The following is a 20,574-nucleotide window of genomic DNA, read 5'->3' on the forward strand; positions in this document are numbered from 1 at the left end:
ATACAGCTCTAATTATTTATATATTCTTATATACTTAAAAAAGACTTGCATATAGATCCACGAATATAAAATAATTGGCTGCCAATTCCATATGAAGCAGGAACTAAAAAAATGTAATAATAGCTACAAACTATTCTCAAAGAAAATACGGTGGTATCATAATAATTGATAATTAATTTTTTTGAATTACCTTCTCCTTGGGTACTACATACGTAATCACTTTAGCATCTTGTTTGACATTCTTTTTGGAAAGGGACTGGGAGTGTAAAGGTCGGAGTTGATGGAGGGTTTGATCAGAAGAGGTTTATTTTTACTCTCACTCACTTATTTGAAAGTAGATATAAGAATAATGGGGAGTAAATATGGAATTGGATTTCATGTGATGATTTACTATTTAGATTTATTTCCTCGGACATGGTGGGGGATTCCCTCCCCATTAAAAACCCTCATTGGGTATTGAAAATATAGGAATTTACTCTTAAGGTGTGTTTGGTTGTAGGAAATTATTACAAAGGAATGGGAGTTTGAGTGGGTTCACTATTTGGTTGATTGGTACCGGAGTTTTGGGAGGATCGGAAGGGGGTGTTAGGAATAAATTCTTACTCTTATGTGGGAAGTAATGGTAATTGAAAGAAAAGTATTCCTTTAAATATGAAGTAATAAATCTAAGGCATAGATCTCCACTAAAATCAAATTCCCACTATAACTCTTCGGTATTGTCATCTCTACTTCCAAACTACCGATGGAGAGTAAAACACAACTCCATGATCAATCCCTCCACCAACCCACTCCTCTAAAATTCCTAATCTAATTCCCAAAAGCTGTCAAACAAATGAACAATTCCTAAACTCACAAACACATCCCTCCCAAAACTCACATTCACCATCCAAATAGTAGAATTAACAATTCATATATACCTCTTAAACTCTCATTCTCTCTTAACGATTCCCCCGCCAACCAAACCCAACCTAGGAAACATTGCAGGAAGTATTTAAAAGGCAATATCTATTTAATTTTTTTCGCAACATATTTAATTACAAAGGCATTATCTTAACTGGATAAGGCCTGTACAATTCGGGTTGTATCGATCACATCAGCATCACCATGAGTCCGAGTGTTTTGTAAGCCCATGCTGACCTCGCTGCAAACTTCCAAAGGGGGCTCATCAACCGCAATTGTTCCACAACATCAACTTTTCATCAACACAATAAGGTAGGGTAGTACAAAATCCCAGACCAGCTGGGGACCCCAAGCAATATTTTCTTTCGGATTTGGATGTGCGAGAGGTCTCTTGTTTGCTTCCTGCATACAACGATCAGGCATGGCTTGGCTAAGAAGAGCACAACAAAACTTTCTTCCTGGGACCATGTAGCCAGACGCGGCGAAAACTATGTATATACGACTGATTTTACCTTTGCCCTTGTGTTGCTAAATTTAAATTGTATATATGTCGAATATGTCCCAATAATTGAAATATTGACTCAATCATTATTGCTTGGATGTACTAACATTTCATAAACACCATGTACATCCAAAACATCAATTCTACGCAAATCTATTAAATGTGTATAATACGTATATGATTATCTGAACAATTCAGATTATTGATATGTGAACTAATATTTGACCAATATAGCTTACCAACATTTTGAAGTAAAATTTGGAAAACGAAAACCACGGTTTAAAGGCACTATTAACATGGAAACCTAGGTATTAAAACAATAGCCCCCAAGGGGGCCACTTGCAAACCACAGATGATAAGAAGGCTTGCTAGATAGATGACTGGGCACAAGAAAATACTAAATTTCACATGGAACATACTGGCCATTGTGTTTCCAAAAGGGCACAAAAGATGCCCTCTTATATTCTTGCGTATAACATTATGTAAAAGGGTTGTTGCCGATCAATCGCCCTCACTGATGCATAGCCTTCATGTATAATGGATTGATGGCTGAGCAAAGTAGCTAATGGGCTCTTTGCATGCATTGCGATAGGCATTCCAACACCAGCTCTTCAATACAGAGATCCGCCTTAATTATGTTGTAAATAAGAAAAAGTTACCGATATATGATGAGAACATGTTATAACCAAAAACAAAAACCATTTTAAGTACGGGTTTTCTATAATCTTTTTCATCATGGCTATATAACAACTATCTTTACTACTATAAAAGCCTCTAGTGATGGTGTCAGTGAATCTGTCACCACCACCTACTCTCATTGTATTTTTACAATTTACCACCTTAACTTCGTAATATTAAAAATCAATCAAATCTAAATGGATATCCACATAAAATCAAATTGATATAGATATTTCCTATATAAGAAAGATGGTTACATATTTCATGAAAAATATTTTTTTATTTATTGTAGAAATAATATAATATATTTTTATCTTTGCAAAACACAGATATTTAGGGCCTGTTTAGTTTGCAAAAAGTTTTTACAAAAACATCAATTATGTTTTTTTACACCCATTTCAAGTATTAAACGTACTCTAATTACAAAAGAAATTTCAGATTCCGTCTGAAACCGCGAGACAAATCTTTTTAGTCTAATTAATCAGTCATTAGTACATGTTGGTACTATAGCACTTATGGCTAATCACGTCCTAATTGGGCTTAAAAGATTCGTCTCATGATTTTCCGCATAACTGTATAATTAGTTTTAATGTTCATGTATATTTAATGCTTTATTTAGATGTCTAAAAATTCGATGTGATGTTTTTGTGAATTAAACGGGGCCTTAGCTAGCAGGGGCTTTTAACTTTTTGCCACTCTTACGGATTTTTATAACAGATTTGTCACTGGACCCACCTGTCATAGACTCATGAGGGTCCACATGTCATAGACTGCGAGTGACAAATCTGTTTTGGCCGCTCGTAAGAGTGGCAAAAAGTTAATTTCTCTAGCTAGCATGTACAAGAAAGACTTATCAACGGCAGGCGTACGATGTCCCACTGCCAGCGGGCGTTGCGAGGCGCATCAACCGCGAGGGCGACGTGGGGGAAAGGACTCCGGGTGTCCCGTAGCAAAACCCCATGGCCCCACCAAAAATCTGGGTCCGGCCAATCACAGCCCTTCCTGCAGGATGGGGTATTCCCCATCAGCCAATCACGTCGCAGATAAGGCCTGACAGGTGTGCCCATCGCCACCTCAAAGTGCAAAGTACACCCCGCGCGGGTCCCCCAAAAAGCGCACGACACGGGCCCACGCCTCGTCCCCATGCGTATGCGTAGGGTATAAACTTGAAGCCGCGATATTTTCTCCACAAATATTTTTTTTCTCTCTCGGCCTCGTAGGTGTTCGTCCAGCTGCGACACGACACGGGAGACGGGAGCGAAGGGTAGAGATGGGCAGCTCGGCGAAGGCGGCGGCCGGCGCGATGGGTGCCAAGGCGGCGCGGGCATGCGACGGGTGCCTGCGCCGGCGGGCGAGGTGGTACTGCGCGGCGGACGACGCGTTCCTGTGCCAGTGGTGCGACACGTCGGTGCACTCCGCGAACCCGCTCGCGCGGCGGCACGAGCGGCTGCGGCTGCGGCCGTCGTCGCCGCAGATGGCGCCGCCGTCGGGCGGGAGGCGCGGTGAGGTCGTGGCGCCGGCGTGGTTCAAGCGCAAGGCGCGGACCCCGCGGTCGCACGGGAAGAGCGTCGGACAGGTGCTGTCGACGCGGCGGCTCGTCGTGCCGGAGGTGGCGGTGGGGGTGGGGGTGGACTCGCCGGAGGAGCGGAAGGACGAGGGGGAGATCGTGGAGGAGCAGCTGCTGTACCGCGTTCCCGTCTTTGACCCCGCCCTGGCGGAGTTCTGCTCGCCGCCTCCCCTGGAGGACGCCGCCGCCGCCGGGTCGTGCTGCAATGAGGACGGCGCCGTCGAGAACCCGACGAAGATGGCCGTGACGACGACGACGACGACAACACCACCACCTCCACTGCAATTCTTCCCCGACAGCCACGCCAATTTCGGCCCAACTGACGCAGAGCTGAGGGAGTTCGCCGCCGACATGGAAGCCCTCCTCGGTCGTGGCCTGGACGACGGCAACGACGAGGACTCGTTCTGCATGGAGACGCTGGGGCTCATCGAGCCGGTGGAGGACGACGGCGGGCGGGTCAAGGTGGAGGCCGACGGCGACGCCGGGCTGACGCTACCGTGGTGCAACGACCTGGATCCGGAGACGTCGTCCGGCGAGATGCTGGACATCGACTTCGACTGCGGCTCACCTCAAGCGGCGACGCCCGACGAGAAGGTCGCGAGCAGCGGCGCCGCCGACGCCCTGCAGAGCAGCCTCGCGCTCAGCCTCAACTACGAGGCCATCATCGAGAGCTGGGGGAGCTCACCGTGGACCGACGGCGAGCGGCCGCACGTCAAGCTCAACGACTCCTGGCCCCACGACTACTCGGTACGTGCGCGCGCGCGCCACCGTCATGCGCATGCATCCATACGAGTATAATACAATTTCGTCGTACTAACTTGCTCCGGCGTGCGGCGGCGCAGGGTGTGTGGATGGCGGCGGCAGGAGTGTTCGGCCATGGCGAGGAGCAGCAGGCCCTGACGCCGAGGCTGCAGGGGATGGACGGCGGCAGGGAGGCGCGGGTGTCGCGCTACCGGGAGAAGCGGCGGACGCGGCTCTTCTCCAAGAAGATCCGGTACGAGGTGCGCAAGCTCAACGCCGAGAAGCGGCCGCGGATGAAGGGCCGCTTCGTCAAGCGTGCCACCGCCGCCATCGCCACCGCGTTAGTCGCGTAGCATCGCCGGCCGGCGCGCGCTCGCCCATGAAATCACAAGAACAAACAACTCGTCGAAACTGCATTAGCTTAGTTGGGTTTTTCTCTCTCACGATCATCACGCTATTTTCTTCTTTTTCCCATCAGTTCGCCATTGATGGTTGATCAGGTCTCGGTTTGAGGAAGGCGATGAATGAATAATAATTAATAATAATAATAATAATACTGCTACTAATAAGTGAAATTGTACAATGTTTGTTGAGATTGAGGTATGCAATGCCTCTGTGCTCAGTTGCTCAAACTCACACAGTTCTGAAATTTTTTTCCTCCCTTCAGATGGATGGTTGTCAGTAGCTGTAGCTGTACTGTTGGTTAGCATGCACATGTCCATTGGTTAGTAGCATGCAGGTACAGTTCAAGGCCAGGGGATATATACATGTAAATCAATCAAAAGTATCAATCAATCAATATACTATACAACAAATTGATTCAGTGAGTGTTTGTTGAGTTGAATAGAAGTTCTTTGACTTTCTCCCTACTTTAAATTTTGAAAGGGGGAATTTGATGAAGTTATTGTTTATGTATTCAGAACTGCAAAATACCGACTTAATTGGTAGCCAGTTTTTGCTGGTCAATTTGTTCAGATAATGTTGTGGAATTGAATTCCTCCTTAACTTTATGTCTATCGATGCAACATTTGAATAGCTAACCAATTGTATGTATGATAGGTGTTCTAAATTTATAGCTTCATCTTTTCGTTTATGCTTATGCTTATAAGTTAAATTTTAAATTTTGAATCTTAAATTTTGAGTAGATTTCTGAGCTTTTGTCATAGTTTATTTTCTAGCATTGTTTTTTAGATTTCTATGAATATATATATATACATATAATAATTTTATTTATAAATTATTTATCATTTCAAGATATGTCGTTATATTTTTTCCATGAAAAAAACAAACAATCACGCCCCCCCCTCCATGTTCATAAATATTACTCCAACGGTCCTCAAATGTAAGAGATTCTGATGATGAATATAGACAAAAGTTGTATTTAAGGATAAATATACTGCCTCCGTTTCATAATATAAGATGTTTGACTTTTTTTGGTTACAACGTTTGACTATTCGTCTTATTCAAAAATTTAGTACAAATATAAAAAATAACAAGTCGTGCTTAAAATTCTTTTGATAATAAAGTAAGTCACAAGCCAAATAAATGATATTTCCATAATTTTTGAGTAAGACGAATGATCAAACTTTGCAAACAACAAAGTCAAACATCTTACATTATAAAACGGAGGGAGTAGTATTTAAGGGTGGACGGAAAGTTTAAAGCTCGTGATTTAGATCGGCTCATATGAAACTTATTAATGAAAGCTTAATCTTATAATCACATCCAAATTATTCTATTTAGTGAGTTCTTAGTTAGTGTATATTATTATGTTAATATATGATAGAATGAAATAAATTATAAAGATTTTAAATGACATATAGCCCGTTAAATAGCCTAATGGGCTAACTCACAAGCCGAGCCAAGCTAGGCTTTTAGCTTGTTAACATTAACTAGTCGAGCCGAGCTAGCCTATTATACAGTAGTACTATCCAAGAGTTATTTGTCTCATCTTTTTATTTCTGTTTATGCTTATAAGCTAATTTTAAATTTTTAACCTTAAATTTGAAGTTGGTTTTAGGTTTTTCATCATAGTTTATTACAAACACATATATAAAAATTTTATTCATAAATTATTTTTCATTTATATATATCGTTTCATCTTTTTCTCAAAAAACCAAACGATGACCACCTTTATTTATATCTACTACTTACCACGTGTTAAATATTTTTTATATTATTTGGTTACATTAACAATTAAGAGAAACATCGATTGGAAAAAAAATACATCCATTACTTGAATCAATAGAGTTGAAGTTTGTTGTTGATCATGTCCAGGCTTGCATACCCAGTACATTGAAGCCAAGGCTGCGTGCCATACAAATTAAACAACTTCTTTACCAACCTTTGGGACTAATGTTCTCATGAATTACTTACCTAAATCGTGCATGTGCAAAGCATGTTTTTACAATATATATTTAAAGAAAAGAAGAAAACATCGCACGGTTTATATACACACTAACTTTAGATACATTACATGTCAACGTTCAGATAACAAATACACTGTATTTTATAAGTACATGCATTAATCTAAGGCCAGGCTAAGGCAGGCAACAAATATAGACAAGACATTGTAAATATGGACGAACAAATGCTTTATATAGACGGCAATTTGAAGAGATTCTCTCATAGTGATGCAGAAATTGACAAGTGCAGGCAAGAGCTGCTGATTCTTCAGAGAAGTTCCTACAAGAGAAGTCAACCAACAGTTCGGTGATAGCTGAGCTGCAAGAAATGGTTGGAATCATCAGGCTCAAACTTCGAACAGATTATGAGGAGAAATTACTTATCAAGAACAAGTTTAAGCAGTTGGAGTAAGCAAATTCTGAACCTGAAAAGTACAATCAAGAACCATCCCATGCTACCTAAAGGTTTTCAGGAGTTCAGGCAAGAGGCTGAAATTTTTACATTGCATCAGGTAATTGAGCATCTGAAATCCAAAATAGAGAGCATCGAGCAAGAGAAATCACTGCTTAAATAATGGTCTGCTGACCTAGAGCAAGTTTCGGAGCAACGAAGGAGAAATTTACCTGAACATGCAGACGGATTTTGTCAGAAAATCAGTAGCTAGCATTTAGCCAATTTGAAACTATTTTTTCTTCCAATGCACCATGATACATATAAATTAAAGAAGTCCTACCATGCACCATGAATGCTGATTTTTCGCTTGCTGAGATGATCCATGTAACATTGTAGTGAGTGCTGAAGGCCTTTGAGACAGTTGTGCTCAGTGTATTCCTTTGGCAATAAAATGGTTTTGAATCATACTTCTGAGACCATAGTAAAAGTTGTATATGATTATATGTAGAAACCAAACCTACGATAAATTTTGCTTAGAGTTTTTTACCGATTACTGTTAAGTAATAAGCAGGTCTTTACTAATGAAATTGCCAACATGAGATTTTTTATCATCCTTGAAAAAAACCTCAAGATACCATATTTTTCAGTTAAAAATTCAATACCTCAAGATACAGTATATCTTAAGATACCGAAATTTTGTACTAAATTTTTTTTATCTCAATGTACTTTTTAAAGATAAAAAAGTCCTGCCAACATACATTCCATTGCAGAAATTACCCAACCAATTTCTGTTATATAAGACTATAGAAATGAACCTGCAATGCATCAGGTGTTCCAAAGATCATTTAAGCAGTAAAATGAATTTTTTTCTTGTCTGACTTGCTGATCATCGCCACATCACAGATTGGATTTGAGTCCTCTTCGGTGCATCACTTGGCCACCAGCGCACTGCCATAGCAACTCCACAGTAGTAGATATCGAGGACGGCAGCATGGAAGAAAGACAGCGCACTCTAGGGTTATGGATGGTACGGTGTTTGCTGTAAATGACTACTAGAACCAATATCAAAGCTGAAAATAGTACTTCTTCCGTATTTCATATTGTCAGTGAGATAGGAACCAGGGTCCTCATGTCTGATGAGAAAAGCTTGACCCTACTCAACGGGCAAGTGGGCGTCGGGACAACTCAACACTAGACATCTATCAACACAAGTTCGGTATAAAGGGAGCAATTGATCGTCCATGTATCTAAGGTAGACCTAATATAGCAGAGTGCTCGTACCTACCCTTGTCAAGGCATTAATGGGGATGTGCATGTCCGTCGTCCACAAGAGGTCTAGTGCACGCTCTCTTCTACCATATTTTTTATCACTCAAATAGTCATCATTACATGTTAGCATCAAGGCGACGCCAGAGCCGTCCGGCGTTGGGGGGATATGGAGCCATTTGGCCTCGGATTTCATAATGACCGCCAAGAGCCTAGAGCAGGTGGGGGATGTTTGTCTTCACATATGTGACTTTGCAATGCCATCTTTAGGGACAATATCTTCAATAAATTAATGACTCCCTGAGAAGCCAATAACAATATTTATTATATTCTTGTAGCCATCCCTTCCATGAAATATTCCTGCGTGTTGTTAAAAGGAGAGTCATGCCTAGGAAGACGAAAGAAATCAACACAGTACATATTCATAGACACACCACGGGATTATGATTTTATGTCTCCGAGCGGCTAGAACAGGATACCTTTTCGCCTCCGTTCTTGCTCACCCTCGTCGGAATCATCTCGTGCTCCCCTTGACTTTCTTGATCGCATCCCCTGGACCAAATCCAAAAAGAGGTGTCTTTGACAATCCCTTGCTAGAAGAGTTCTCTTCGATAGAGATCATTGACTTTTTGACATATATTTGACTATTTCTTTTATTGAAAATTTTTGTACAATTACATGCAAGTGTAAGTTGTAGTTGAAACACATTTAGTATTAAATTCAATCAAAATAAAATAAATGATAATCATGTAAGTTAATAACGTCATCTATTAAAATAAGAAGGGTTATATTTTTGATTGTCTGAGAAAGCACAGGTGTCGAGTTCAAGCATATCCAACAATATACAATAATCGAGACCATAGATGAACCGAGAGCACAACCAGACAATGTGGCGGAGAAGCAAAGCAAGAAAGCGTCGGCAATCAACGCCACCACCTGTTAACACCAAAATTTGGTAAATTTCCTTGGTGGATTCGGTTACGGAAAGGCGTAATTAGCAGATGAAAATCTTATCCAGAAGAGACCAGATTCGAGAAGGAATCGTGAAGACCAAGACTTAACAGTGTAAATTTATCTATTAATTAGAGTTAGTTAGGATTTTTATTTTATCTCTAAGAGATTAGAGTCCGATCGGAACTTGTGTGCGTTTTATCTAGTAGGAGTTAGAGATAGAGTCCATATAGGACTAGTTTGTTATTTCTTTTTATCTATTAGGAGTTATATGTCGTGTCCAACACGTCCTAGTGTCCACCCGGTGATATAAATATGTATGTCTGGGGTCATTGTAAACTATCTACCAATCAATTAGATCAACTTCTTTCGGCGCATCGCCACCCTCTTGTCCGAAATTTTCAACTCCGACGGAACTTGGCACCTGACGCGGGGCTGCATCGCTTCGATTTCCGGCGGAGGGGTAAGTCCTACGTTCCGCCGGGCCACGGTAATCGCATCGGCTAGATTAGGACTGTCTCGGTTCGGTCCGATCTTCTAATTTGGTTGTGCGATTGCCAGTTATCGTATCAGTTTCTACTTGAGTTTCTTTGGTATCCTGAGTTGATCTGGTCGACCACTTTGGGCAATTTACATTGGTTTGATATTTGTTATTTGACATATTTAATCTATTACTGTCTCGGTTAGGTCCGATCTAGTTGATTGCGTTTGTCGGATGGTTTATATCAGATTGGTGTATCTTGCTCATAGTTTTATCGGATTACCAGCCGATAAGTTATCCGCCACTGACTCACTGGCTTGATAGCGATCTAGATTTGTTTAGTATTTAGCCTGACATTGCTAGCGTAATCTTGAACTGTCTCAGTTAGGTCCGATCTTCTTTTCTTAGCAATCTGGGCTAGATATTTTATAGATCTTGATTAATTATCCGCCGTTTATAGCCGGTGATATTTGCCGATCTACATGTTCATTATATTTATATCAATAGAGTAATCGATTTCTTTACTGCATTATTTCTATATCAATCGACTTGATTTAGTTAGATCAGCAGTTATTTACGTTGCATCGGCTTATGGGAATTACATGCAAGTTGGGTTTAGCCGATCGTAACACATGATTCATTGTTTATTCCAAATAATTCGTCGGTTTATTTATTAGCCTTATCGATATTTATGTTTCCTATAATTATATCATGCTCGACTGCATACTGTCTTGATTAAGTTCAATCTATGTATGTTTGGTTCGATCTAGTTATAGGGGCTCGTCCGATCGATTAAAATTAATAAGTAACTTGGCAGATTACGTTGGTCTAATATTTAAGTCCAGTCTATTTCTATTGAGTTTCTAGCTGATCTAAGCTTTTTACGACCGATCGTTTATCCTATCGGCTAACCGTTGCAGCGTCAACATCTGCGGCTGGATTATTAGTTACCTATCGGCTCAATAGCCGATTGGCTTGCTTTACTCTTTATCTTGCCAGTTGCAGGATCAAAATGACTGGCACGCACGCGCATTTTAAGAATTTAGGTCCTGCACTGGAGCTATCTAAGATTGACTCCCAGAACTTCGTGTGTAACACGTCAGATCATATTTTTAACTTCAACACCACCATAACCCACCACCTCTCCGGGGCGCCGACTGCTGGTGTCACAGTGATGCCTCTTCATGGCCCCTGAGCAGTTGTGTGACCCAGTGGCAAACCCACGTGTAGTTTGCCGGGGGTCCTCGGACCCAGGTAAATTGTTTAATTCTTACTAAACTATATCATATTAATTAGTGTACAAGTAAAAAAAAGGTAATTAATATGTATTGAACTTCAATAACTTTTGTTTCAGGTTTGTCACTGGTGTGACCCAAAGTCTCCAACCATTCAACCAGCCAACCAGACTGGAAAAAAAATCGGGGATTCATGGTAAGAGACGGGCACTCACCTGCCACGTTGAGACCATGGGACCAGGTCATGGTTGCATGCGCGGACAGACGGAGCTGCAAGAGGCGATCAGGGGCTGCACTTACCGTTGCACCTGCCGAAGCCGCCGCTGGCGGTAGGGTGGATAACACGCAGTTTTCGTGGAAACGTGGAAATCGTGGTAAATTCAAAATTTTAAATTCCAATCCGGCGGTAACAGCAGTTTGGCCAAGAAAACTCATGCCGAAAACCGTGAACAGTTCAGTCTGAGGATAAGAAAAAAAAATTCCAAAAAATATAAAATTATGAAAATAATAGAAAATAAGTACTATGATATATTTATGATATATTTAGAACAATTAGGACATAGGATCTATAAAATAGAAAATTTAGCATGACCTCTATTAAAATTTTAATAGGAACATTCGAATAATTATATATGACAATTCACACTTGGTATAATGAATATAGAACACAATTGGAAGCTAAGATACATGTCTATACAATAAAAGGCTAATAACTAACATATTTTATAGTTGGGCCTTCATGGGCCATGATGAACAATGCTATTTTTTCTAATCTTTCTTCATTTTTCCCCGGACTAACAATATTTTGGACCTTAATGTTCACAAAAAAATCACATATTTCATAGATTCTTTCACCAAACAAGTCTATAAATCAATCCCTATCACTAGTATTTTTTATACAAATTATCATTGTTTTAAAAAAAATTGAACAAAAATTTAGCGACTCAAACCATGCCTACCGCTACCATGCCGTGGGGCAGAGCATGCGGTAACTGTGAGTATCGCAGTGGTTTCCGTGGTTTCGTGGGCCCTGGAGGCGATCAGATCTTGGCCGATGGAAAATATTAGTGCCAAAAAATTAGTTAGCAGGATCAGATGTTGCAACGGAGCATAACATCAACCATATGATTGTGCACATACTTGGAATGGAAACTTAGAACTACCGTACTCCCAAACAGACAAAAACAGTAGGGATGTGTTAGGTGGATTGGGTTGGATCCATTCCTGGATTGTAGGATAAGTTAGTTCTATTTTTCTGTTTGATTGGATAGACGAGTTAAATCCTGTTTTTTTGGTGGAAGGAATGAGATAGAATGAGTTGGAACTGTTTTTTATTTAGTCGAAGAGATGAGATGGAATAAAGGTTACCTCTCATATCCAAAATAAAATATTAAATACTAGGACATAATATGTTTATATAGCATAATTATAGGAGCTAAAGTGTATATTTATATTTTATAAAATATATAATATATAGAAAGTAATTTGTGTATACATGGCAGTCGGAATATATACAAATCCACCATGATTAACAAAATCATCGCTTACATTGCGTAATGCAGTAGCAGCAGCTGCTGTGTTGACAGATTCAGAGACAAAATCATCTCTTCAATCTCTTTCTATTCGTTTCGTTTCTTTATGTACAATAAAGAATTACAGGGAGGAGACACTTGATCGGATTTCGCCGAAACTTTTGAATAGAAATTTTAACAAAATTTAATTTAACCAACCAATTTGGTCATTGACAAAGTGATTAGATTAATATGAATCTGACTTAATCATGGTAAATAATTAAATTAATCGGTTGATATGCAGTGCGGTGTTGAGATCGGCCAAGCGCGAAGATGCCACTGAACACCAGCCGGAACGTTAGGTACGAGGCTTGCTACGGCCTCCTCTCGCCGGCGGTGGGGCGGCGGCCTTGCTGTAGTGCTTCTGTGCGGTGGTCGAGTCCATCTCCTTCACAACGACGCCCTTGGGCTTCTTCACGGTGCTCCGCTTCTTCTGCTGTGGAGACGGCGGAGTTGTCGTCGTCGTCGTCTTGGCGGGACAGAAGGAGAGTTTGGAGGAGGGCGGCGCGACGACAGTGACGTGGTGGTGTAGGAAAGTGAACTTGTCCTTGCCTTTGCTCCGGGAGCGGCGGCCGCCAGCGCTGACGAGGTTGCGCAGCCGCCAGCGCCGTGACGACGATGACTCTCTGCTGGTGGAGGCACTCTTGGTAAACCTGTTGCCCCGGCGGAGCGATCTCGGTGCGAAACGCAACATCCACGCACAGTAGGTGTCGGTGGAGGGCGGCACCGTGGACGCCGTGTCCCGTACCTCCGCCTCTTAGTCGGTGACAGGTCGAGGCGGCGATGAAGCGGGACACTGTGAGGAGCGGCTAGGGGAGAATAGACGGAAGGAGACAGTTGGAGGAGATAGTAGGGTGGATGAGGCAGATCTGACCCATTTGTTCGATACAGGTGATTTTGTATTCGGATTTATTTTATGAGTCATGAGTTTTTTTTGTGTTGATGCACCGTAAAATAGATAACAAGAATAGATTTGTTTTTTTATGTTTATAAAGTAAAATTTAATTTTTTAACGTTAAATTTAAAGTTAATTTTAAAATTTATTCACCAAAAATTCCTTTTCAATCTTCACTTTTAAATCATTAAGAATATGTATATAAAATTTATTTATAAATTATTTTTTATTTACAAATATCAATTTTTTTAATAAAAAAACGATCACCACTTCGCTCTCCAACCCCAACAACCTTTTCCCCCTCGGCATCTATCCATTCCTCTGCGGCGAAGTACTATCTCCCCCGGATCCCGTGCGCCACCGCAACCCTGAGCGCCTCCCACCTGCCACCCTGACACACGCCTCGAGTAACATACACGCGGCCAGTCCAAATCCAATCTCCTCCAGCCACCACACGCGGCTCGCGGCACACCGGATCCGCCCACCGAACGCTCCCCCGGTGCTCGCCCACCCATCCCAACACCCGCACATCTCACTGACAGCAGGGTCCACTCTACGGTAGGGTCCACATGCAAGTGAGTGGGGGCTAGGTCTGGCCCCGTGAATCTGGACGTGCTAGGGCTACAGATTTTTTTGGTATAAACTTTACTTCACCCGTGTGTGCGCTTCTCGTCGTCGTCGTCCTCCTCGCGAGCGAACCGGAAGTCCAAGGGGAAGGAAGGCGGAGAGGAGAAACCCTCGAAGCGAAGAGTAGGGGTAGGGATATCGCGAGAGTGAGAGAGAGAGGAGGCTAGGAGGCGAGATGAAGCTGTTCGTGAAGACCCTCAAGGGCACCAACTTCGAGATCGAGGCGAGCCCCGAGGCGTCGGTACGATCCCCCCATCCCTCTCCCATTCCGTGCGCGATTTCGGAGGAACTCTCGGGGAATTCGCTCGATTCTGGGGGCGTCGCGGTGCGATTTGGCGGTGGTAGGTTGGGTTTGGTGCGGGGGATTGGGCGCCTCGCGCCGGTGGCTTGTTGATCTGAATCTAGGGTTTAGGTTCCGGCTCTGCTCCGATGGTTGGAGCGGACGGCGCGGCCGATCTGTTTTTTGGGCGGTCGGGACTTGCTGCGTCTTGTGCACCCGATTCAGTTTGTTTGTGAAACGATCGGATTAAGTTACATCGGTAGGAAGTGTTTCCGTAATTCGAGGTCAGCATCTGTAGGAAATGTTTTTAGGAATTTAAACCTTGCTATCGTCAATGTGGTTGATGCTGCTATGCTTAATGTGCGTACGCTGGGTTATGGAGCTAGTCGCACCTTGCTTACAGTTGAATCTGTTTTGCAGGTGGCTGAGGTGAAGAAAATCATTGAGACTACTCAGGGGCAGAATGTGTACCCTGCCGATCAACAGATGCTCATACACCAAGGAAAAATTCTCAAGGATGACACAACTTTGGAAGGCAACAAAGTTGCAGAGAACAGCTTCCTTGTTATAATGCTGTCTAAGGTATTTTGACGATCTCATTTACTGGCATTAGTGATTTAGCAGTGACTACCCTCTTAAATTGTAAGTTGTAGCCACAATTTGGGAATTTGCACTGCATTTTCGATGGTGTTGCAGTGAAATCATGCCATATTTGAGTGTTGTGGCTTGGTTTGCCCTAAGCTGCGCTTTGTAATTTTGTGCTAATTTTCTTGCATAATTAGTGAATATTTTTTGGTAATGATTGAGTGTCATGCTAGATCATCTCAATCTGTATACTGCAATGAATGAATTTCTAACTTAATGGGATTGAAAGTTTTTTGTAACCAGGATGTTTCTATCTGTTTGGTAGTCAAAATCAGTGCCCAAACAGAGGTGTATTTGCTTTTTCTTTGTTTTTCATGTCACCTAGTTGCCATTGATATGGATAATCTGAGTGCAAACTTTGCATGATCTTTATTGCCATTATTTGCACCCTCTAATTGCAGTAGGGTAGTTACCATTTTTTATTTTTTAACAACCTTCTGTTTAGAAGGCCAAAATATATAAATGTTGGTTTGTGTATTTAGGTGTTTTAGATTCCACAATTTACATGAGTTCTCAATGATATCTTGATTGTATGCTTTGACCTTTGATGCTCTTACGTGAACGTTTTAAATTCAGTTGAAATTAGTGAGAAAAGTTTAGTTTGAGGCTCTTTTGATTATTCATTCTATTGTGAACATTAATCACTTTTTGGATATACATAAAATTTCAGGCCAAGGCATCATCAAGTGGAGCTTCAACTGCTTCAAAGGCACCTGTGAGCCAGGTAATTTTTTTGGCATATATAATTGGGCTAATAAAGTTAAAGTAGCATTACTGTTGTGTGTTATTAACTTCTTTTGAAAAAGTTTTATCTACCAACATTCCAGGTAAATAATGGGGTATTCAGCCTACAAGTATAATTTCTTTTTATTTTGGTCTGTATTGCAGCGGTCAAATATGTTATGTTCTGACAATTAAGGGCCATATGTTTTCTATTTATTATGCACCTTTGTCTCTTTTTTCAAAATTTATGATTTTCTTGGTATGTTTTTTTTCCATTTCTTCTTAAGTATGCACATATGCAGTTCATGTGGTTAATGATTAGAAACCAGCAAGAGCTTAGAGGGCTGTAATTAAAATCATCTTACTTTGTCTCATTACTGCAAAGGTGCTAATTTGTTTTTCTTTTTGCACTTTAGCTGATTTTAGGTTAAAAGACAATACAACATGCTCACTATATAATTCTGTTAGTGAGTTTACTTCTGAATAACCACTGAGTAACCTTGTTTCGTTTATGCTGAACTGTTTATCTGCGCTAGGCTCAACCTGCTACTCCAGTGGTCCCTGTTACCCCAGTTGCAAGAACTCCACCTCCACAAGCACCTGCTGCTGCACCTGAACCGTGAGTTATATCCATTCTCTAATTCTTACAGTGGTACTTATTTTTTCCTTATTTATTATAATGTCGTTCATAGGACACCTCCAAGTACGCAGCCTGCAGTTGCTTCTCCCGCCCCAGCTACTGCTGTGACTGCATCGTAAGCTCCCTGTTGGAACCCTTATTTCATTCTTTTATATCCCTATGTTTATTTGGAAAATAAGAATTTGATAGGAATTTAACCAAAATGATTCAACTCTATTCTTGAATGGGCCTTTGTTTCTTTACTTCACCTTTTTAAGTGCGTCTATGGAATAGGTTTTGTTAACCTTTTTTGTTGTGAACTGTTTTTCATTCCTACCGCATTCTGTTTTCTTGCATATTATCTGTTATCTGTCTGCATTAGTTTCTAGAAGTGGTGTCCTAATTTTACTGAATGATTTTCATTAAATTCAGGACTGTTTCTCTAGCATGTTAATAATAGGTAGACACTAAAGAAAGGTAAGGAAACAAATAGCAATACTGCAAGCTGGTATGCTGTACAGTCACCCAGTGCACACGCGGATTTGACTGCTGTAGGCACATAATGTATTTTTCTTTAATATAAATTTGTAACTTTGATTACAAATATATTAGAAAACACTATTCTAATCAGAATAGTTACAGCAGAATAGCCTTGCAATAGTATTTATGTAACTTCAAAGATTCATCAAGTCACATCGTAGATGTCATTTTCAGAACAATAGAACATGACCAGCACATTTTGGGAGTGCAATACTGGCTGTGTTCTTTTCGGCTGTTAGGATTAGCCGATTAGCCTTATGCAAAAAGAGAAATATGATTAGTATATGATTAATTGAGAATTAAGTATTAAAAAGTTGAAAAGTGGATTTATTTGATTATTTAAGGAAACTTCTATGTAGAAAATTTTCACACAAAACACACCATTTAGCAGTTTGAAAAACGTGGTAAGTTGCTAACGGATATCGTGGGAGTAGCTAATCTTGTTCGGCAGTTTAGAATTGGGCCACTGTCCCTATTATTTTCTGTTGGTAAGATACCTAGAATTAACAGTTCAGACTTCATACTGTGCAATTTTTTAATTTGGCATAAGCACATATGGTGTGCAGCTTGCTTCATGGGTAATCTTGAGACTGTGATTTATTAACTCCATGGTTTGGCTTTGTTTCACTTCTACTGAAGATTCCTTTCATAACATTATTTTAATGCTTCCTTTTTGCCATTATGATGTGCAGAAGTGATGCTGATGTCTACAGTCAGGCGGCATCAAATCTTGTTTCAGGTAGCAACCTAGAAGAGACAATCCAACAAATTCTTGACATGGGTGGTGGCACCTGGGAACGTGACATGGTTGTCCGTGCTTTACGTGCTGCATATAACAACCCTGAGAGAGCCATTGACTATCTGTATTCTGTAAGTTCCATATTTGGTACTTTTTTTAATGAATGTCAGTTTTATGTTGATGGCGAAATTTACAAATCATTTACAGAACTATTAGTTTCATGCATAAAATTCAACTGTTGATGCTGCATTCTGGCTTATTGCACAAAATTCAACCAGTGATGCTGCATTCTGGCTTATTATCTGCTAGGGAATTCCTGAGAATGTAGAGCCCCCACCTGTGGCTCGCGCGCCTGCTGCTGGTCAACAGGCAAATCCGCAGGTTCCTTCTCAGGCTCAGGCTCCAGCTCAGGCTCAGGCTCTGGCTGTACCTCCACCTGTGCAGCCATCTGGTGGTACTACAGGACCTAATGCAAATCCTCTAAACCTTTTCCCCCAGGTATGGTGTGTAAATGTCAATCCTACCTTCATATTTGGAAGTAAATAATATATGAAATCAAACAGATTCAAACTTCTAGACTTATTTTAAGTCAGCAGTCACCATCAGTTCGTCACAATTTGATGACATACACACTGGTTTAGTCCTCACATGCATAACTGGAACTATAGTACTCCCTCCATGCATCAATGTAGGACGTTGGTTAGTTCAATTTTGAACTAACCAACGGCATACAAATAAAATAGGAGGGAGTAGTTATTAATTCATGAAAGCATCAGGACTGGTGTTCTGTCAGGAAACAATGTGACTATGTCAGGAGATCATGTTACTTGGATTAGAATGTCAGGACATTATGTTACTTGGATTAGATATACTTTTGAACGATTGGTTCCACTTCCACATCATCATCCCTGGCATATATACGTTGTCTGTTTGCCTTTGACAAATCATAGTCCAATGTATTTCTATTTTGGGTTCAGAACTCTAGTTACTAGTACTACTCATAGGTGTTGGTTGGCTGGTAGAACTGATGCTACCAGTACTGTCACCCCATATTTGTAGTTCCTATATGTTGGATGTTTTGAGTTTGAATCAAATTTATATGTAGTCATTTCTAAAGAAAGCAACTTTGGTAAACCAGCTGTTTCACAGAAACTGCCACTTTTCCTGGAAATCTGTTTCTATTTGCTGCTATTGTGTTTATTTTGAAAACACTTTTTCATATGTTTTCATGTATAGGGTGTTCCAAGTGCTGGTGCAAATCCTGGTGCTGGCGCTGGTGCCCTTGATGCATTGCGACAACTTCCACAGGTACTATTGTACTGTTGGTGTAACTTTGTACTTTTTATTGAAAAAAACTCATTGTCTTAACAGCTTTATACTTGTTTCTTGTCAGTTCCAAGCGCTGCTTGCATTGGTCCAGGCCAATCCCCAAATCTTGCAGGTGCTGATATAAATACTCATAACGTTGTTGCTTTAGCATTTCTTTTATTTTTACCCTCTAAATGTCAGTTCTGACTTGGGTGTGATTCTGTTTACTTGCAGCCAATGCTTCAAGAGCTTGGGAAGCAGAATCCACAAATCTTGCGGTTGATTCAGGAAAATCAGGCCGAATTTCTCCGCTTGGTGAATGAATCACCGGACAGTGGTACTGGGGGGTAAGAACCAAGAAAGGCTACGTTTGTCCAAAAAAAAAAAGAAAGGCTACAAACCATGCACCATTTTCATATTGTTTACACATACAGTATTTACATTATATGCTTTTTTATGTACTCTGGTCAACCAGAAACATACTAGGTCAGCTAGCAGCTGCAATGCCACAGGCGCTTACAGTTACACCAGAGGAACGGGAGGCCATCCAGCGGGTATGTTTGCCTTTTTTTAATGCTAGTTTGGATTTTATAATAAACCATTTTTATCTTCTTAAGTTTGAACACTTAAGCACCGAAATACTGGCATGTATGCCCAATTTGTGATACTTGGCTATTTACACTTCTCAAGACACTTTCTCAAAATACCCTTAGTCCTGCTGTTTTTCATAAATTCTAAATTTAAACTTTTTCTGTAACTATTCAAATGGATTTTTTTAAAAAAATTTTATCACCTGTTAGGGCAGTTCTAGTAAGATCACAACATTAACATACTGCTGGTCTATTATGAGTTCTTTTTGCGTGAATCATCCGGATTTATTTTTGAGGTTCCTAGTCTTACTAAAACTTTCTTGACAGCTGGAGGCAATGGGGTTCAACCGTGAGCTCGTTTTGGAGGTCTTCTTTGCATGCAACAAGGATGAGGAGCTGGCTGCCAACTATCTTTTGGATCATGGCCATGAGTTTGAGGATCAAGAATAGGTGGGTATTAGCTTTGTCTCAATCGTGGCGGGGAGAAAAAAAAATCGAGGCTGAAGCAGTGCAGCTCAGTACCCTTTCTTATTTCTGACAGCTGAGAAATACCTGGTCGTGTGTGCAATGCCTCTGACTATGTTTTAATTTTCAGTGTCTTGGGAATGGTTTTGAAGTACATATTAATTTCATATTCACATATTATACTGTATAAAATGTGCATCTTCGCCTCGTGAGAACATTCCTTTGAACCAGGAAGAACGAGCCGCTGGTTTTACCATATATCAGTCTGTTTTCGTCATATCACTGCGTTAGAAACTTCGTCTGTTACCGTGAGCACATTCCTTGATTTTGGTTCCGCTTCTTGCTCTAAGCACAAGTAAGAGTAAGGGCCTGTTTGGGACTATTCTGCTGCCAAAAGAATCAGCCAAACAGGTCTAACTTTAGAAACTCTGCTAAAAAAAAAAAAGAAAAGT

General features: G+C 40.9%; 2 protein-coding genes across 2 annotated transcripts; both read left to right on the forward strand.

The window, feature by feature from the left end:
* The first annotated feature begins 3,295 nt into the window (after positions 1 to 3,295).
* Positions 3,296 to 5,292, forward strand: LOC102700535 (zinc finger protein CONSTANS-LIKE 16). The gene is made up of 2 exons (XM_040524778.1): positions 3,296 to 4,394; positions 4,490 to 5,292. Exons 1-2 carry the CDS (start codon positions 3,351 to 3,353, stop codon positions 4,739 to 4,741), a joined length of 1,296 nt encoding a protein of 431 aa, XP_040380712.1. The 5' UTR covers positions 3,296 to 3,350; the 3' UTR covers positions 4,742 to 5,292.
* Positions 5,293 to 14,249: 8,957 nt separating this feature from the next.
* Positions 14,250 to 20,309, forward strand: LOC102714102 (ubiquitin receptor RAD23d-like). Its single transcript, XM_006655922.3, has 12 exons — positions 14,250 to 14,454; positions 14,914 to 15,075; positions 15,809 to 15,862; positions 16,398 to 16,480; positions 16,554 to 16,616; positions 17,713 to 17,890; positions 18,069 to 18,257; positions 18,996 to 19,067; positions 19,153 to 19,200; positions 19,302 to 19,414; positions 19,543 to 19,621; positions 19,985 to 20,309. Exons 1-12 carry the CDS (start codon positions 14,389 to 14,391, stop codon positions 20,105 to 20,107), a joined length of 1,230 nt encoding a protein of 409 aa, XP_006655985.1. The 5' UTR covers positions 14,250 to 14,388; the 3' UTR covers positions 20,108 to 20,309.
* Positions 20,310 to 20,574: the final 265 nt, after the last annotated feature.

The sequence above is a fragment of the Oryza brachyantha genome, chromosome 6 (assembly GCF_000231095.2).
Source record: "Oryza brachyantha chromosome 6, ObraRS2, whole genome shotgun sequence".
Taxonomy (NCBI): domain Eukaryota; kingdom Viridiplantae; phylum Streptophyta; class Magnoliopsida; order Poales; family Poaceae; genus Oryza; species Oryza brachyantha.